Source organism: Protomyctophum bolini (genome assembly GCF_963924005.1).
Source record: "Protomyctophum bolini genome assembly, chromosome: 9".
In the NCBI taxonomy this organism is placed as follows: Eukaryota; Metazoa; Chordata; class Actinopteri; order Myctophiformes; family Myctophidae; genus Protomyctophum; species Protomyctophum bolini.
Genome location: NC_137870.1, coordinates 25,382,574 through 25,399,757, shown reverse-complemented (window position 1 = coordinate 25,399,757; position 17,184 = coordinate 25,382,574). Strand labels below are relative to the sequence as shown.

The 17,184-nt window shown below is 42.4% G+C and overlaps 2 protein-coding genes across 2 annotated transcripts; one reads left to right on the top strand and one right to left on the bottom strand.

Moving 5' to 3' along the window:
• The first annotated feature begins 641 nt into the window (after positions 1-641).
• nek3 (NIMA related kinase 3) lies at positions 642-12,273 on the top strand. Its single transcript, XM_080771900.1, has 14 exons — positions 642-764; positions 871-991; positions 2,414-2,507; positions 2,906-3,003; positions 4,651-4,734; positions 5,480-5,547; positions 5,972-6,058; positions 6,400-6,454; positions 7,840-8,043; positions 8,506-8,629; positions 9,121-9,264; positions 9,989-10,114; positions 11,237-11,354; positions 11,929-12,273. Exons 2-14 carry the CDS (start codon positions 875-877, stop codon positions 11,993-11,995), a joined length of 1,386 nt encoding a protein of 461 aa, XP_080628026.1. The 5' UTR covers positions 642-764; positions 871-874; the 3' UTR covers positions 11,996-12,273.
• Positions 12,274-15,477: 3,204 nt separating this feature from the next.
• LOC308321145 (gamma-crystallin M2-like) lies at positions 15,478-16,035 on the bottom strand (the record flags this gene model as incomplete). Its single annotated transcript, XM_080771966.1, has 1 exon — positions 15,478-16,035. One exon carries the CDS (start codon positions 16,033-16,035, stop codon positions 15,478-15,480), a length of 558 nt encoding a protein of 185 aa, XP_080628092.1.
• Between the last annotated feature and the right edge of the window lie 1,149 nt (positions 16,036-17,184).

Genomic DNA, 17,184 nt, shown 5'->3' with positions numbered 1-17,184 from the left:
GAAAGGGATTAGTGGACAAGAGATTCATTGTATAGGCCTATACTACTGTGGGGTTTGATATACAAGCGCTAATGCGTTGTGAGCTTGTAGATCAGCTATTTTCAGCAAGTGTAAAATCAGTCATTACGACGGCATCAAGGCCTGACAAAAAAAATGTAGTCGCCTAAATCAAGACTAACACTAAAACATTCCAGGTGACTAAAATGTGACTAAAAGTTCTAAAACTATAAATTAAAACTATCCAAGAGACTATGACTAGAGTCTAGAACTAAAATAGAAATGTGCAGGTCCTCCTGGTGGGCCGGCTCCTCACTGGCAGGAGTGTGTGGGGACTGGGGACAGTGGGGAGGAATCAATTGGCATTGGGGAGAAAAGGGGGTAAATATATAAATACATTGCAATTAAATAAGCCTGATACAGGTCACGGCACCACTGTTCAGGTTTGAAGCTGGCTACGTTTAGCCTACGTACATATAGGCCTATAAGGTTTTGAGTGTCTGAACTTTACACTATAGGGATAGGCTACTGTCTGTAACAAACATTTTACAATGCAGATAAAGGTGCACGCGGTCCCGAGGTATTACGTAATTACGCAATAGTACGTGTAGGCTACGTCATACAATAATAAGGATGTACCGCGGCTCGAATTATAAACAATGGGATAACCATGGGGGAAATCAAAGCGGGAGAAGCAAACAAATGCTCTGTTGACTCGGTTTCATTTTATGCATATATATCGCGTATATCGAATCTTAAAATATAAGGTAACATAATACAGCAAGTATAAGTCCCATTGTATGAAAAGCCAAGGGGACCAAATAAATCCATGTGGTTATTGTACTCGTAACTCGTAGTGGGGTTTGTTTACAGAGGCATGGACGGCTACTCAGTGCAACGTGTTATTGGTGAAGGGTCTTTTGGCAGGGCGCTGGTGGTCCTCTGTAAACACACTGGCGACCAGTATGTGCTCAAACAAATACGGCTTCCCACGGTAAGAGTGACGAAAGAAGAATATTGGGAAAACGGTGTAACTAATGTAAAGTATAGGCTACATTAGCTTTGGTCCATAGCTAAGGTAGACCTAGAATGCCTGTGATCATTTAATTATATTGTACATACTGTAAGTAACAACAAGAGCCGTTCTAGGGCTATAGCTAATTAAGGCTACATGGTTAGAACTAGCCCAAAAGTTTAGATTCTCGTAGGTTTTTTTTCGATTCTGACGAATCTCTCTACGAGAGAGATACGTAGAGAGATTCGTCAGAATCGAAAAAAACCTCCTACGAGAATCTAAAAGTTTGGGCTAGGTTAGAACATTATTGGACATTTCACAATAAAGGTCTGTTAATAGCCCTACTAGCCCTAGAATGTCTGTTCTTATAGGCTTTATATTATGTATTGTATTGTATGTATGTATGAGCACAAGACATCTTAGGCTAAAACATGTACATCCAATCATTTTGGCTATAATTAAATATCTGATGATGTACATGATACAAAATGGCTTTAAAATATAGTTTTACACATTTAATGGATGTGCTCACTCTGTATTGTAGCCAGGCCCACTACAAAAGCTACAACAGTCAGCAACAGATTGATCACGTTGATCTGGTTCCAACCTCATCTACAAAGCTACAGATAATGTGTAGATTTGTATCTTTGTATCCAATCCAGTGATGGAAAGTTATTAAGTAGGCTACATACATTTACTTAATTTTGAGGTACCCTTACTTTACTGGCTTGTTTCCATATTTCAACATTTGTACTTCAACTCCACTACATCTAAGAGTTACTCCACTACAAAATATTTGAAAACTTTAATAGGTTTTGATTATTATTACAAAACATACTTTCAGGCCTGTGGAAAGGCTGGCAGACGGGACGAGGCTCCACAAAGTAGACGGGTCCACCAGTACTCTGGGCACTCTGGGCGTTTTGGTGTAGAGCACATCAAAGCCTTCTACAAAAACCTAGGTGTTTGTAAACCCCACAAGGCCACTGGCCATGACAATATTCTCTCCAAATTTCTCAGAGACTCAGCCATTTCCATAGCTCCAATCATCACCCACATAGTAAACCTCTCCATTAAACACAGTACATTCCAGCCATTTTAAAATAGCCGATCTACAAGCTCACAAAGAGCTTGTAGATTTGTGAAACTTGTGAAATGGGACATTCTGCATAATGAGTTCTTTCTACTTTTGGCACTTATATATTTCGATACCAATACTTGTTCTCTTACTTACATTTTGATTACTGGACTTTTTTCCCCTTTTAAGTAAGAAATGTGAGTACTTTTTCCACCACTGCCAATTGCTAAACACTGAAGATTTGGCAGTCTGTCTGCAGGGAGGGAGCAGAGTGTTAGTGGTGTCTTACATAATGACAAACAGCCTTCGTTGCATTTTGACAGAACCAGTCCAAACGGGGTAACTCACTGGGGGAAGCTGCACTGTTGTCCCGGATGAAGCATCCCAACATTGTTACCTTCAGGGAGGAGTTTGAAGGTACGCTGATGCAGCAGACTCTCTTCAAATCAGTCATGCAACTTATTGATTGTTTTCTTAGCAATTTCTAAGCAAATATTTTCTATAGTTTACTTTTTAGGGGGGTGGGGGGTACACTTACATTTTATTTTAAATCTTTTACTGTATATATCAAGAAGTCGATTAACCACTTAAGCGTTATTTCCTACTTAAATAGTTAAAATAAAAAGAAAATCAGATCGTCTATTTGAACTATTAAAAAAAAAGAAAAACTTAATTTTAATAAATGTCTTCGATTCATCGATTAAATCAATCAGTTCAGTTAACTGTTGCGCATCTTTAATTAAAATATAATATTTGGGGTGTTTAGACGTGTTGACTTTAGACATTGGATGACAGAGAAGGCTGTGTTTGTTCAGCTGATGGACACCTGTGCATAGTGATGGAGTACTGCGGTGCTGGAGATCTGCTCCAGAGGATCCGGCAGCAGAAAGACTCACTCTTCTCTGTGGACCACGTAGGTGTTGATGACTCTGTCAATCTGTTCTCTAATAATCCAGTGGTTCCCAAACTTTTCAGGTCGAGTCCCAAAAGAGAGATTACAAGAAGCGTACAACGCGTTGCGAGCTTGAAGATCTGATCGGTGCCTAACTACTCTAATGACTGGCCGTGTGTGTACTGTGTCTGTGTATGTCTGTCTGTCTGGAGTACAAACAGCTGCAATACCGCTGAGTGACCTAAAGTGGCACAGTGTTGAGCCATTCACACTGAACACTATCATACTATCATCATCATCATCATCATCATCATACTATATAATTCTGACAATGTCTGCATGTGTGTCTGTCTGTGTGTCACTGTAACTGCCGTAGCTCCTCACTGCCTGCACCAATCGCTCCCACTTTTCACACAGGCATTGACCATAATAATATGGAGGTCTTTTTCCAATTTAACAAATTATAAATTAATAATGCATTTAATAAAATTGGTCTGTGACCAACAAATGAGTCACGACCCATTGTTATTTGTTTGGGAACCCGTGATGTAGATAGGCAGATGTTGTAGCGCAGTAGGCATTATGTACTGTACGTACAGATGCTCACTGACATGCACAGACTACCAACAGTGGAGATGATGCGAGGCTGATATGCACCCAGTCTGCAAAACTGCTCGCTGCTCCAACAGTTTCACTGTGAAACGGAGGCAGTTTTGCTCATGTTGTTTGTGCAGTGAAATTGTCAGAGCAGCAAGCTGTTGTATGGACTTCTTCCCTTTGATGTGTATTCTGTCCTGCATCAGCGCTAAAATGGATATCGCTGCTGTCGGGCAGAAACCTCATATCTCCATATAGTCAACTTTTAGAGTGTCAAACAAAAAGTATACAGTATAGCAACAACAGAATACGTATGCATGGACATTATATATGAACAAAAAAACACAATATAAAACAAGGATAGACAAGATAAACAAATAAATGTATAAAAAGTAAGTTGTTCAAATTAGTTCAAATTAATTTACACGACCAAACACGCAGAATCAACAACCGTATCATATGTATACTAAGACAGTAAATAATCAAAATGGCATTGCCTGACCATGGATCACATCAAGAGGACCTGCAACATGACAGAGGAACACGTTCCACTTCGAATCATATTTAACTAACTGATTATTCATCTTAAAAGAGAACTTCTCCAAAGCAGCCACAATACCAAGCTGAGTGAACCATACATGTGCTGGAGGCAAAACCTCAGACTTCCATTCCTTAACAATGATTTTCATGGCCACCATTAATGCTGTATGAATCCAGTAAGCTAGAGGTGCGGGAGGTGTTTTAATGGCGATGGATCACCCAGAATAAACAGCAGGTGTATAAGGAATATCCTGGTTTGTAATTTGCATTAGATCTACAGTATTTCTTCGCCAAAAAACATAAATTGAAATTTGGAGATACAAGGTTTCTGCCCAACAGTGACGATATGGATCAATGTGTAGTACATTCAATCTGCAATGAATAAAGTGAGCTACTGTATATGCAATGTTCTGTCGATTCGACAGAACATTTACAGCAGCCAAAGTGTCAGCTAAATGAGCTAAAATGTGATTTGTTGGTTTTGACCCATTTTATTTATTTGAGGTTTGCTATCTCCCCACCCCCCCACAGATTCTGAGATGGTTTGCTCAAATGTGTGCAGGCACAAAGCACGTCCATGATAAAAAGGTTCTGCACAGAGATCTGAAATCCAAGGTAAACTTACAATCTTGTCAGTTGTCAGAACTTGTCACACAAATAAAGTAAATTCATTTGACATGCAGGCTTCACATTATGCTATCCAGGACATGCAAATAAAATAACCTACGTTTATTAACAATAAATGAATTGATGTATGTTTATGTTAAGTCACTTAAACCCTACACCTACATACTTCGTTGATAGGGGTTCCCGAGGTGTCTATCCTTTGCTCCCTCCTTTTTGACCACTATTACTGACTAAATCATGGCTTGTAGATCGGCTATTTCCACAGAATGTTTGCTTATTACATTTCCACAATAGGGACGTTAGGGTTCAACAGGTTAATTTGTTTCTCAAGGGTAAACGCTACACAAACCACATTTTCATTTGTTGGCAAATCCTTCATATCATTTATATACAACACATTTATAGTGGAAGATTTCTATTTTCTATTTGCAGAATTGTTGTTTTTATATAATAACAATATGATAAAGAACCCTCTTGATGTTTGTACCCTCAGAGCCATAACAGTAAGCAGCAGATATTTTGGCACACTGTGTGCAGTGAGTTGACAGAATCCCATCAGTATGTGCTCAACACAACACGACAGAACAAGCAATGATAGAATTGCTGATGGAGATAAAGTTACTGCATTATCTCCACTTGGACACAATATCATTGTTCCATGGCTGGCTGGCCTTCTTTTATACTGTATCGCCACGTTTAGTCATCATTTCTTGTCTTGTATTCCTTTCCCCAGAACATTTTCCTGACGGCTAATGGAACGATTAAACTCGGAGACTTTGGCTCTGCGTGTGTTCTGAATAGGTAAAAAAACAAAAACTAAAAAACAATCACCCCTTGAATCCTGTTAGAAAATCTGCCAAGTAATGTCAAGAATAAATAAACATCACCAAGAGAAATAAGTATCCTTTCCCGCCCATTATATAAGATGTATGTTTTTGGTTCACGGACTCACGGTATGTCATTTTATTGCATTTATATGTCAAAGACCCCCCAAACCCCTCCTATATGAGAAAGAAATTGCTGGAATGTGTAGATCAGTTATTTTCAAAGAACCTGGAAATAAAAGGGGCCTGAACAGTTTAAACTGTTCCTCGTTTTGCTGTGGACCCCCTGTAACCCCCTCAAGGCCCCCTAGAGGTCCCCAGACCCCACACAAGAAATATTACACCTTTTGTTATTATACAGAGACAACATTCTTAGTTTTTCTTAATGTGTGCTTTTGCAGCTCAAGGGCCTATGCTAATACATATGTGGGAACACCATATTATGTCTCTCCAGAGATCTGGGACAATAAGCCATACAACAATAAGAGGTATGATCATGTTGCTTTGGCTAATTGATTGGTTTGGGTAAATAATGTGTATTCATTCATCTGTGTAGATATCATAACCATAATTGCTCGACTCGCCACTCGTGTCACATGACACCACTGTTCATTATAACATCGCTGTTGTCGTGGCAGACAGCCAGACACCTCTTATCTCCATATTCTAACTGTTTGCGTTTTTTCCTACTTGATCATAATATCCATGTCCAAAGTAACAGTTTTGGACATATGAGGTTTCCACCCAACAGAGACGATATTATAAGGTATAATTATGTGTAGTGAATGACTAACCTTGCTGTGTTCTCCCTGTGTGTTGTGTTGTGTAGTGATGTGTGGTCTCTGGGCTGTGTCCTCTACGAGCTCTGCACCCTGCGCCACCCGGTACTCTTCCCCTTCTACCCTCCACAACACGCCCTGGGCCGCCAATGCAGGCCCCTCTCCAAATATTGTCAATGAATCATTGTACGCAAGGCGTTTTGACAAGACATCTCCCTGCGCAGTGAGAGATACTGTGAGCTGTTGTTGTGAAATGACAGAGGGAGGACGGTGTGCTCAGCTGAGATGAATTATCTCACTGTGTGTGCTTGTTTTTCTTTGTGTGTTTTTGTCTTTTTTTCTTTTTCTTTTGCACGGATGTTAGGGCCGGGCCACGTCAAGAAAAACCTTGTTATGTGTGTGCTGCTGCAGCAGCACATTCTTATACACAGGCTTCACGGGAAGAACATACTGTAGGTGTGAAATACGCGAAAACCATGCAAACCGTCATGTAGATACAAGAATGCATAGCATACTGATACTGTATAATTATCACTGTTGGGCAGGAACCTTATATTTCCATATTTCAAACTTTTTTCCCCCCATAAATGAATGCCCTGTTTTATTAGCCTGACAGTCAGCCTGAATTTTCATTTTCATTTCACTTTCATCGCCAGAAAAACATATTTTAATGCACGTGGCTGGCAATTCAGGAGCTGGAGCCAGGCTACTGTTTTATAATTCGACCTAAAAAAAAGTTCTGAGCTTGTCGATTAATTGGCTATTTTTTTAAGATTTTGGAAAAAGTATTGACATGCTTAGATAGATAGATTGTAGATCAGCAGAAGCTTTCAAATGAATAAAACCTTTTGAAAATAGCTTGAATGCATTGCGACACATTGTGATTTGTGAGCTTGTAGATCGGCTATTTTCAAATGGTCAAAATGTATATAGTGCTGAAGTGGGTAATGATTTTTTTGTATATCTACAAAGTAACTAGTAAATAAAGTTTAAGTAATTGTAGTGCAGTAAAAGTACCCTAATGTTTTTTTCCAGCGGAAATATCTTAAAAAACGAGGTCGTATTATAATCGGGAACTAGACAATTTGACATGTTCTTTTTCCACAAATGAGTCTTGAAAAATGGAGGTCGTCTTTATAATCCGAGTCGTTTTATATTCGGGACAATACGGTTAGAAGTAAAAGTACTGGGAATTAGAAATACTGAGATAAAGTAAATGTAATTAGTTACTTTACACCACTGTAAGGGAGTAATAGGAGAAGGGATGACATTGGAATTTGTACTAGAATGAACAGATTTCCAAACAGATGAGTGTCCAAAAGATCCTTCAAAACGTTTACATAAGCACACACATCCAAACGAACAAACCAGGTGCTTTTTGTCTTTTCCCCAAAGATCTGGCTTGCTCACCCAGTCCTGTGTGTGTGTGTGTGTGTGTGTGTGTGTGTGTGTGTGTGTGTGTGTGTGTGTGTGTGCGCGCGCGTGTGCAGTTCCAGGCGTCCAGCTGGAAGAGTCTTATTCTGAAGGTGTGCAGGGGGGCCTACCCTCCCCTCCCCAGCCACCTGCCCTACGAGCTGCACTATCTGCTCAAACAAATGTTCAAAACCAACCCCAAGGACCGGCCGTCCCTCAGCACCATCCTCACCTCTCACCGGATATCCAAGCTCCTGCGTGCACATCTGCCAAGTTCCCAGGTAATAATAAAATGGCATTCCTGGCAGAACAGTGGCACCATGTGGACAGGGGAATTAACTACATCAAGTGAGCCAAACATAGTTGAACATAGTCAATTCAACCACATGAACCATAGTGTCCCTATTCATAATGGGCGGAAATAGACAAACTTTTGTCGAGAAATAGGCGATCGACCACAAGAGAAGAGTTTCTCCACTCACTAAATCACTCACTCACTAAACCAAACACTTCTGTGCAGCGCTCTCACCAGCACACCTGTTCATCATTTTGAACTTTGCACTTGGCTTATGGGGTTATATGAGGGTTGAGAGGGGGGGTTACACAACAGTCCCAGCTGTGGTGAGCCCATGTGGGGGCTGACCCCGGACAAGCCCCTGTTGGCTGTTGGTTCAGGTGGTTGTGTGAACTGACGTGATGTTTTTCTCCATTCCACCACGTTCACTTTGATCCCTCCTCCGCAGGCCACGGAGGCATGGCTGCCGGGACAGGGCCGCCGGCGGTCAGGCGGATGGAGCAGAGAAGAGGGAGAGAGGGTGGTGGCTTTTCTGGCACAGAAGAGCTTAATAACCACGTCCTCATCTGGAGGTGAGCTAGCAATGTCCCACAGATAAGACACGGCTTTGAATGCACTGGATGGAAATGGGAAAACACCTCGGTGCAGTCTAGGACATTTCTCTTACTCGAGTTAAACATTCACAGTAATTTACGAGGTTATAAAATGTCACCCCCCCCCCTCCCTGAAGCCCTCGAGTTAAACAATATGATGTTCCTGTTTTTTAGGGTTTTTTGCAGCTGCATTAAATTAAACAACATTACAATAGTTATTACAATTACAACATAATTCATGTACTTTAAGTAATAAAGTAATGCAAATCACATTGTGTTACATTGAGTTTGTGAATGTAATGGTATATATTATGCAGCCCTGTTATGGACTGACGTCTTGTTCAATGTATGTTGTGTTCTGCTCAATGCATACTGAGGAGGAGGCAGGGCGGTAGGCTGTGCCCCCACCCCCCATGGTCACAGTTACAGTAATAATTAATGATAACATCGTATCATTTCTTCTTCCCCAGACATAGAGGCACATTGTGAGAGCGAGGAGCCCGGCAGCGCTCGAAAGCAGTGGTCGGCCGTCCCCTCAGATACAGCGCTACGGGCACTGGGTGATGCCAGTCTCTTGTCTGACAGCGTGCCATCTACCAGACAAACACACACAGGTTCTACTCACCTGGCATTTACACTGTCGTCTGTCCTACATTCTGATGTGTGCCTGCACCTAATCTGCCACGAATCACCTCTTGGAAGGAATTGCATCCAAATTTTGGTGATGACTTGTGTAACCCGGTTGAGCTGGGTTGTAGAGATTGTGCAGTTCCACCCCATAGAATGGGGACATTTGGATGCAATTCCTTTCCATCAAATGAGGCGATTCATTGTAGATCGGATGGTACCTGAGCAAAACTATTCCACCAGAATCCACTGGATGTCTAAAGCTAGTTGGACAAACATTATGTCACAGGTCACAATGTTTCTGGATAACATATTTTCACCTATAATGACGTGCCCAACATAGGTGGTTAACTACATGAACCCCAGTGTCCTCATTCAGGCATGTCATAATAGGTGGACATTTGGCGAACTTTGGCGAATTACATGCACTGAGAGCTTGTAGGTCACCTATTATCGGCAAAGAAATTTGTTGTAGAGCGGGAAAAGGAGGGTTTTGCTGGTTATTAATATAAGTTAACCTTGTGTAATGTTATACAGTATGAAATGTAACAATATTACTTCAGTTCAAAAGACTATAGACTATATAATATAAAGCTGAGACTCTCCTCTTTCCTAAGCAATACTTTTCAGGCACATCCAAGCGACTTTGGTAGTACTGGTCGCAAATAAAATGGCTAAATATTGTATTTTGGACTGTTTAAATGTTGTCAGCGAAGCAACAGGATGCCAGACAGAGGAGACAGTGGGACAAGGATCCGCCAGCTCGTCTTCTGAGTCTACTGGAGAAGGTCCAGCTTAGCTCAGCCTTCAGAACATACTCCATCCACAGAGAAGGAGGTCAGTGGTCCAACTGGTCCATGGAACATGCAATAATAGTGTGACAGAGACAATTGAACTTTTCTGGATTTCATACATTGGCCTACTTTTCAACATGGCATCCCTATTTTGGGCATTTTATTATAGTTGAAAAGCTTCAGAAGCTTTCTCAAATTTCCCCAAATTGTCTGAAATATTCTAAAATGGCAAGAATAGCAGATCCACAAGCTGACAAAAGAGTCACGATGTAGTAGGGTTGTGTTTAACAAGTGTTTAACATGCAACACAATTTAGCTTTGCAGTAATGTAAGTTCAAAAGTAGGTCATGATAAAAGAATAAATCGAACATACGTAACATAAATTAGTAATTTCAATTAGGCCATTTTGACCGGAGGCCGATTCTTAAAAACGCCTTCGAAATAATGTTGCTATAATGTTTACTATACAGCAACAACTACACCAAAAGGTGTTCCTGGATTGAAAGACAATAACGTATAGGTGTTACACTACTGTTTTTAGTGCAACGTATACTGTATTTAAGTTTAGGATAAGAATGCACGAACGAATGCTTTTGACCATCAGTCATTGTTGCATTCACATAAGATCATTTACATGCTATGCCGTATCATCAGTACGGATGGAGCTCGATAACTGATACCCGAAAAAATCAGATAACAAGCTTATTGAGTACCCGTTATAAATAAGCTTTGGGCTTATCAAGCCTGCTATCAAGTATAGCGGCCCATGACGTCATGTTTAAACAATCAAGACAAGAGGCGATCAAGAAATAAATGTAATCATCCATGCTGGCACAAACATGTCAGTCTAAAAGTGTATTGATACCTGCCAACCAGCGCTGTCCGGGTAAACTAAATTATGCTTTTAAAGTGACTGTTAACACGTGTTTCTTTAATATTATTATATTGATAAAATAGTCAATTGCCTTCCGTCAGAAAAGTACTGTATTTGAAGGCCCTAGTAAAAGTTACTGATTCTGTTCAGAATGTATTGTCTCCCGTCTTTCCACAAAATAATAGAAAATGCTTGATAGTAGGCTCAATAACAACACGGCTAGATAAGGTGCTCGTTATCAATAACAATTAACGAGCTCCATCCCTAATCATCAGTATGTATCTGTTGCAGGTGACAACCCTCTGGTGGGGCCTCTGTCCCTGCCATGCGTTGACCAGACCGATGGGCCTGAGGAGGAAGTGTCCCTAGATGAGGACAGGCTGGAGCCACGCTCCGATGACGAGGACACGTACGCATTTATTTACAACTCACAGCTCATTGAACCCATTAAGACCTGAGGCCCAATCTACAAATGCCTTCTAAATCGCGCCTAAATTGATATACATTATAAGGCCTTAGACTCCCTTAGACCCCCATCTGAAAATGTTTTGTGCCATTGCCTTCAAGAGAAGGATTGTGCTAAACACATTTAAAATGATTCAAAACGCTTTCAGAAACACTTTCAAGATTCTTAAAAAATAACAGATGAAGCTCCCTGTGAGCTAAAATAAAAAATTACGGTTTTAATGGGTTAAGCATAGCTTGTCTTTCCATCGAATGGAATTGTGATAATACGCAGAAAACTGTCTTACTTATCTGAGAAAGTGAGACTGAACTAATATTCTTTGATGAGAAAGAATTTGTGTAACTTAATTTGTAGTCCATGAAGTCTGTAATCTCTGTACTACAAACATTTAACATATACAGTAATATACAATATTTAATATAACATGATTTTTCTTTTAAAGGGATGGGGGGAATTACCACCTGCTGCAGTTAGGAAATAGCAGTGGTCAATATTACTAACAACCTTCTCTTCACAGGGACTTTGAGGATGAATGTCCTTGTGACTGGATAGAGGAACTCCACAACATATCTCTGGAACACTGATGGATGCATGGAGGGTCCACGTGGATTGAAAAATAAACCCTGACAGGGTGAAACAGGACCAATGCATTATGTCACTTACAATACCAAAATTATCTGTTCCCTTAGTATGCCAATATCAGTTTGATATTTATTTAGTCTTTTTTTGTGTGTGTTGTGTTACATTTTGATAATCCTATTAATGCACCAACAGTGCAGTGAAAATGCTGTCCTGCTTGTTGATTATTACTTGGATTGTTTCAACCGGCACTCAATACAATAAAAACGACCTAGTGATCGTATCAGGATGTTTGTGTACATGCTCCACGCCCCTCATATTACACTGAAACAGCTGCTGTGAGGCGTTCCGGTTGCCTCGATAGTGGGTAATGTCCATGCCAGATTGAAATCACTGGACATCTGGGCTTTGACTTGGCTCTAGGAGGCGGGAAATCCCGGAGCAGCTGTGTCTCCTTGAGGTCACGTGGGTCCCAGCCTAACTGCACCTTTTTGGATACGTATACATTGCTGCTCGAACCAGAGTTTCATCACCTTCTTAAAATATTGGCATATTTTAGTTATTGTTTTTATTTTGTTTCAAAATACAGAAAGTATGTTTAGTTAAAAAATAAACCGAAACTAAAACGACTTTAAAAATAATATTTTAACCCATTCTGGACGGGAACCCCTTTTGGTGTTTTAACTAAGCATTATGTTATACTTTAGCTATTGAAAAATAGCAGACGAGCGCTACGAGCTTGTAGGTCGATGATGACATCAATAAAGAAATTCCACAGAAAGGGAGTTTGAATTTCAAGGCAAAGTGTACCGGATTGACTGGTTGAGTATATTAGGAAATGTTCCCATATAATCATGCAATTGCATGTGTCTGCTATCTATGAGTTTAATTTGGAAGGTTAAGAGAAAAGAGTAAGGGCAACCATGGGAAAGGAATAGCTGTGGATGACTAGCATCAGTCAAATTACTGTTAAGGGCTTGATTTAATTCACCTCAAATTAACAAATTAAACGAAGCCCTTAACTGTCATTATTTAATTTCCTGCTTCCCCCCCCCACACCACACCCATATCCCCTCACCCAACACAACAGTGGTCCCCAGATTGATTCTTAGTCAGGGTGGTGGTCCCCAGGTTGATTCTTAGTCAGGGTGGTGGTCCCCAGGTTGATTCTATAGTCAGGGTGGTGGTCCCCAGGTTGATTCTATAGTCAGGGTGGTGGTCCCCAGGTTGATTCTTAGTCAGGGTGGTGGTCCCCAGGTTGATTCTTAGTCAGGGTGGTGGTCCCCAGGTTGAATCTTAGTCAGGGTGGTGGTCCCCAGGTTGAATCTTAGTCAGGGTGGTGGTCCCCAGGTTGATTCTTAGTCAGGGTGGTGGTCCCCAGGTTGATTCTTAGTTAGGGTGGTGGTCCCCACGTTGATTCTTAGTCAGGGTGGTGGTCCCCAGGTTGATTCTTAGTCAGGGTGGTGGTCCCCAAGTTGAATCTTAGTCAGGGTGGTGGTCCCCAGGTTGATTCTTAGTCAGGGTGGTGGTCCCCAGGTTGATTCTTAGTCAGGGTGGTGGTCCCCAGGTTGATTCTTAGTCAGGGTGGTGGTCCCCAGGTTGATTCTTAGTCAGGGTGGTGGTCCCCAGGTTGAATCTTAGTCAGGGTGGTGGTCCCCAGGTTGATTCTTAGTTAGGGTGGTGGTCCCCAGGTTGATTCTTAGTCAGGGTGGTGGTCCTCAGGTTGATTCTTAGTCAGGGTGGTGGTCCCCAGGTTGATTCTTACTCAGGGTGGTGGTCCCTGGTTCATAATCAGTGGAAACCCCCTGTCCTAGAAGAACACAAACAGTGTTTCTGTTGGTGTTTCATCCCATAACACACCACTAGGGGGCCTTGGTGAGGGCAGCGAAGTGAGACAGTCAAAACTCCTCCTGGGAGAATGAAATGGACTCAGACATAGCGGTAATTAAGACTTCATTCGGTAAAACCCAAGACCACGAGATCCCCCCCCGGCTGCCAAAGCTTTTTTTTGGCAATTGTACTCGTCTGGACCACACATTGAAAATGACAGAGCATGTGTGTCTACTGTATGTTTGTATGTGTGTATGTATGCGTGTGATGAAGCAACACAATGACAACACAATGACTTACCAGTGGGGTGTAGCCTTACCACTGTGGGCTCAACAGGATGTAGTTATATTTATAACATTGGTTCTTATAACGTTTGATCCTGGGGCCCTTGGGGGGGGGGGGGGGGGGTCACTATATCAACCCACATGATGTCTTGACTCTTACGTCGTCATTTAGTGTCCTAAACAAACATTGGACAGACTTGGACAGAGAGAGATAGATAGATAGGAGGGAGAGAGAGAGGGAGGCTGTTATAGCAGGGAGGGAGAGAGAGGGAGGCTGTTATAGCAGGGAGGGAGAGAGAAGGAGGCTGTTATAGCAGGGAGGGAGAGAGAAGGAGGCTGTTATAGCAGGGAGGGAGAGAGAAGGAGGCTGTTATAGCAGGGAGGGAGAGAGAAGGAGGCTGTTATAGCAGGGAGGGAGAGAGGGAGGCTGTTATAGCAGGGAGGGAGAGAGAAGGAGGCTGTTATAGCAGGGAGGGAGAGAGAAGGAGGCTGTTATAGCAGGGAGGGAGAGAGAAGGAGGCTGTTATAGCAGGGAGGGAGAGAGAGGGAGGCTGTTATAGCAGGGAGGGAGAGAGGGAGGCTGTTATAGCAGGGAGGGAGAGAGAAGGAGGCTGTTATAGCAGGGAGGGAGAGAGAGGGAGGCTGTTATAGCAGGGAGGGAGAAAGAAGGAGGCTGTTATAGCAGGGAGGGAGAGAGAGGGAGGCTGTTATAGCAGGGAGGGAGAGAGAAGGTTCTGCATCTGGGAAAATGACATGTCTGAGCCTCCCTTGGGGAGATGGAGGGACTCAATTGTCCTTCCAGATAACTCCCTATGGCTGTGAGTATATGAGGAAGCCTGGGACTGCTGTTTATCCTTTATCTGAAACGCACATTGGACCCCTACCCTCCTACACACACACACACAAGCCCCCCCCCGCCTGTGGTTTTTCGACACATCTCATAAAGGCGGGAACAATGGCAATTGACGATGTGCCACTGTGGTTTCACCATGGTTGCTGTTTCATTATCGTACGACAAAGACTTGCCTGACATCAGCGTTGTTTGCCTACAGTATACTCTTATACTGTATAGTGCAACATGAGCAATGTGCCAATTTTGTGAGGAAAGACACTTCTTATTGCAAATACCTTTTGTTTGTTTGCAAACAACTGTAAAATTACAGTAACCCTCCACTCACAAAAATGTTTTGCATTTCACCAGCGACACCATATACAGTATAGGCTTCTTTTCTCCCTCTACACTCTTCATGTAAAATACCCCATACTGAACATCCACACAGGATACAGCATTAACATTGTACAGTACAGGCAATGGGGTAATTAACAACTTAATAACAACTTTATTAAGATCAGTTCATCTCCTGATATTTAAATCAGTAATAGGAATCCATGATGCGCCTCATGCTCATGAACCTGCATGAGCTGCTGTCCATGCCCATGTTCTGGAAGTTCCTGTACTCGCCGGGCCTCATGTACATCTGCCTGCCTCTGTATTGGGCCTGCTCGTACATCAGCCAGTGGCCGTCACTCACGTTGCAGGACATGCAGTTGTTCATCTGGTAACGGTCCATGATGTTGTCACAGTCGTCCATCATCTCGTGCATCTGTCCGCCGAAGTTCTCCCTCTCGTAGATCTTCATCCTGTAGTTGCCCCTGTGCATGGGGATCATACGGCAGGACTTGATGTGGTCCCTCATGCCCATCATGCTCATGTGGTCGGGGTACTCGCCCCTCCTCATGAAGTACTGGTTGCCCATGTAGTTGTTGCGGTCGTACACCATGAAGCAACCCCTCTCCACCCTGCAGGAGTGGCACCTGTTCATGTAGGAGGACATGTCAGAGCAGTCGTTCATGCACTCATAGGAGCGGCCCTGGAAGTTCTTCTCCTCGTAGAAGATGATCTTACTCATCATGTTCATGCCGGAAGTCATCTTTGTGTGAGAGTTTCAGCTGCTGTTGCTGCTGCTACTGTTGCTGTGGCTGTGGGTGAACTGACTGACTTCCTACCTGCCTGAAGTCATCCTTTTATACAGTACCACCAGCAGGTCAGTACAGTACTGTGTCCCAGCCCAGGCAGCTGCCCTGACACAGCAACATTACATAAAAGAGCATAGAGCTCAGCTGAGGTTGTTCAGTGTTTCCACCTCAAAAAACCTTGAAAAGGCTGTTTATCTGACAGCACAAAGCCTGCACCATTAAGACAATGCAGACCGGCTGTACGTCCGGGGCGAGTTGGTAAAGGTGCGACTCGTTTGGTATTCCTTCATTGTGCCTTATTGCCTATGTACTCAGCCTATCAGAATGCTTGTTACATTCCAAAATCACTTTCTGACAATACTTCTCAATGAAAAGGCATAATCCCCCCCCCCCCCGGAATTCAACAAACCGTTCCATTCTACCGCATGAGTTAGTAGTTTGGTGTGACTTTAGGTAGAAATGGTCTTTGAATGTAACAAGCATTCTGATAGTCCAGTGGTTTTCAATCAGTGGTCCGGGGCCCACCATTGGTCCCTCACGGGTCCATTTGGTTTAATTTTATACGCTCTCAGGAGTTAGATTATTAAACATTTGTAAACATTTAATTTACAAGAAGTCTACACAGTAGAAGAATTGCTATTTTGATCATTGTTTGCTTGTTATCTCTCCTATGTTATCACATCAATTCAGCATGGAATTGTGGACAAAATCGTATCCAACGACAACAAAATATTCTTTTGATTTTGGGTCTGTGAGGCTAAATCTCATCAAATGGTGGTCCGTGGCTCAAATGCAGAATAAATAATGGACCTTGATATGAAAAGGGTTGAAACCCACTGTAATAGGCTGAGGACATAGGTAATAAGGCAGTGTTAAACAGCAGTGTTAAGAGAGTACGGCTAGGCTTTAAGGCAGGTGAAGTGCTTTACAGAGTCGAACGTAATCGACGCAAGAAGCACTAAGCAACGGAGGATGAGAGGATGCGTCAGCTGAGCTCCCTTGCGTCGTCCCGACTCGTCCGCCGGTCTGGGTACGAACTCCAATCCAACGCAAGCAAGAAGCGGTCCTCGACACAAGGAGAGAAAAGTACCCCTGGCATCCTT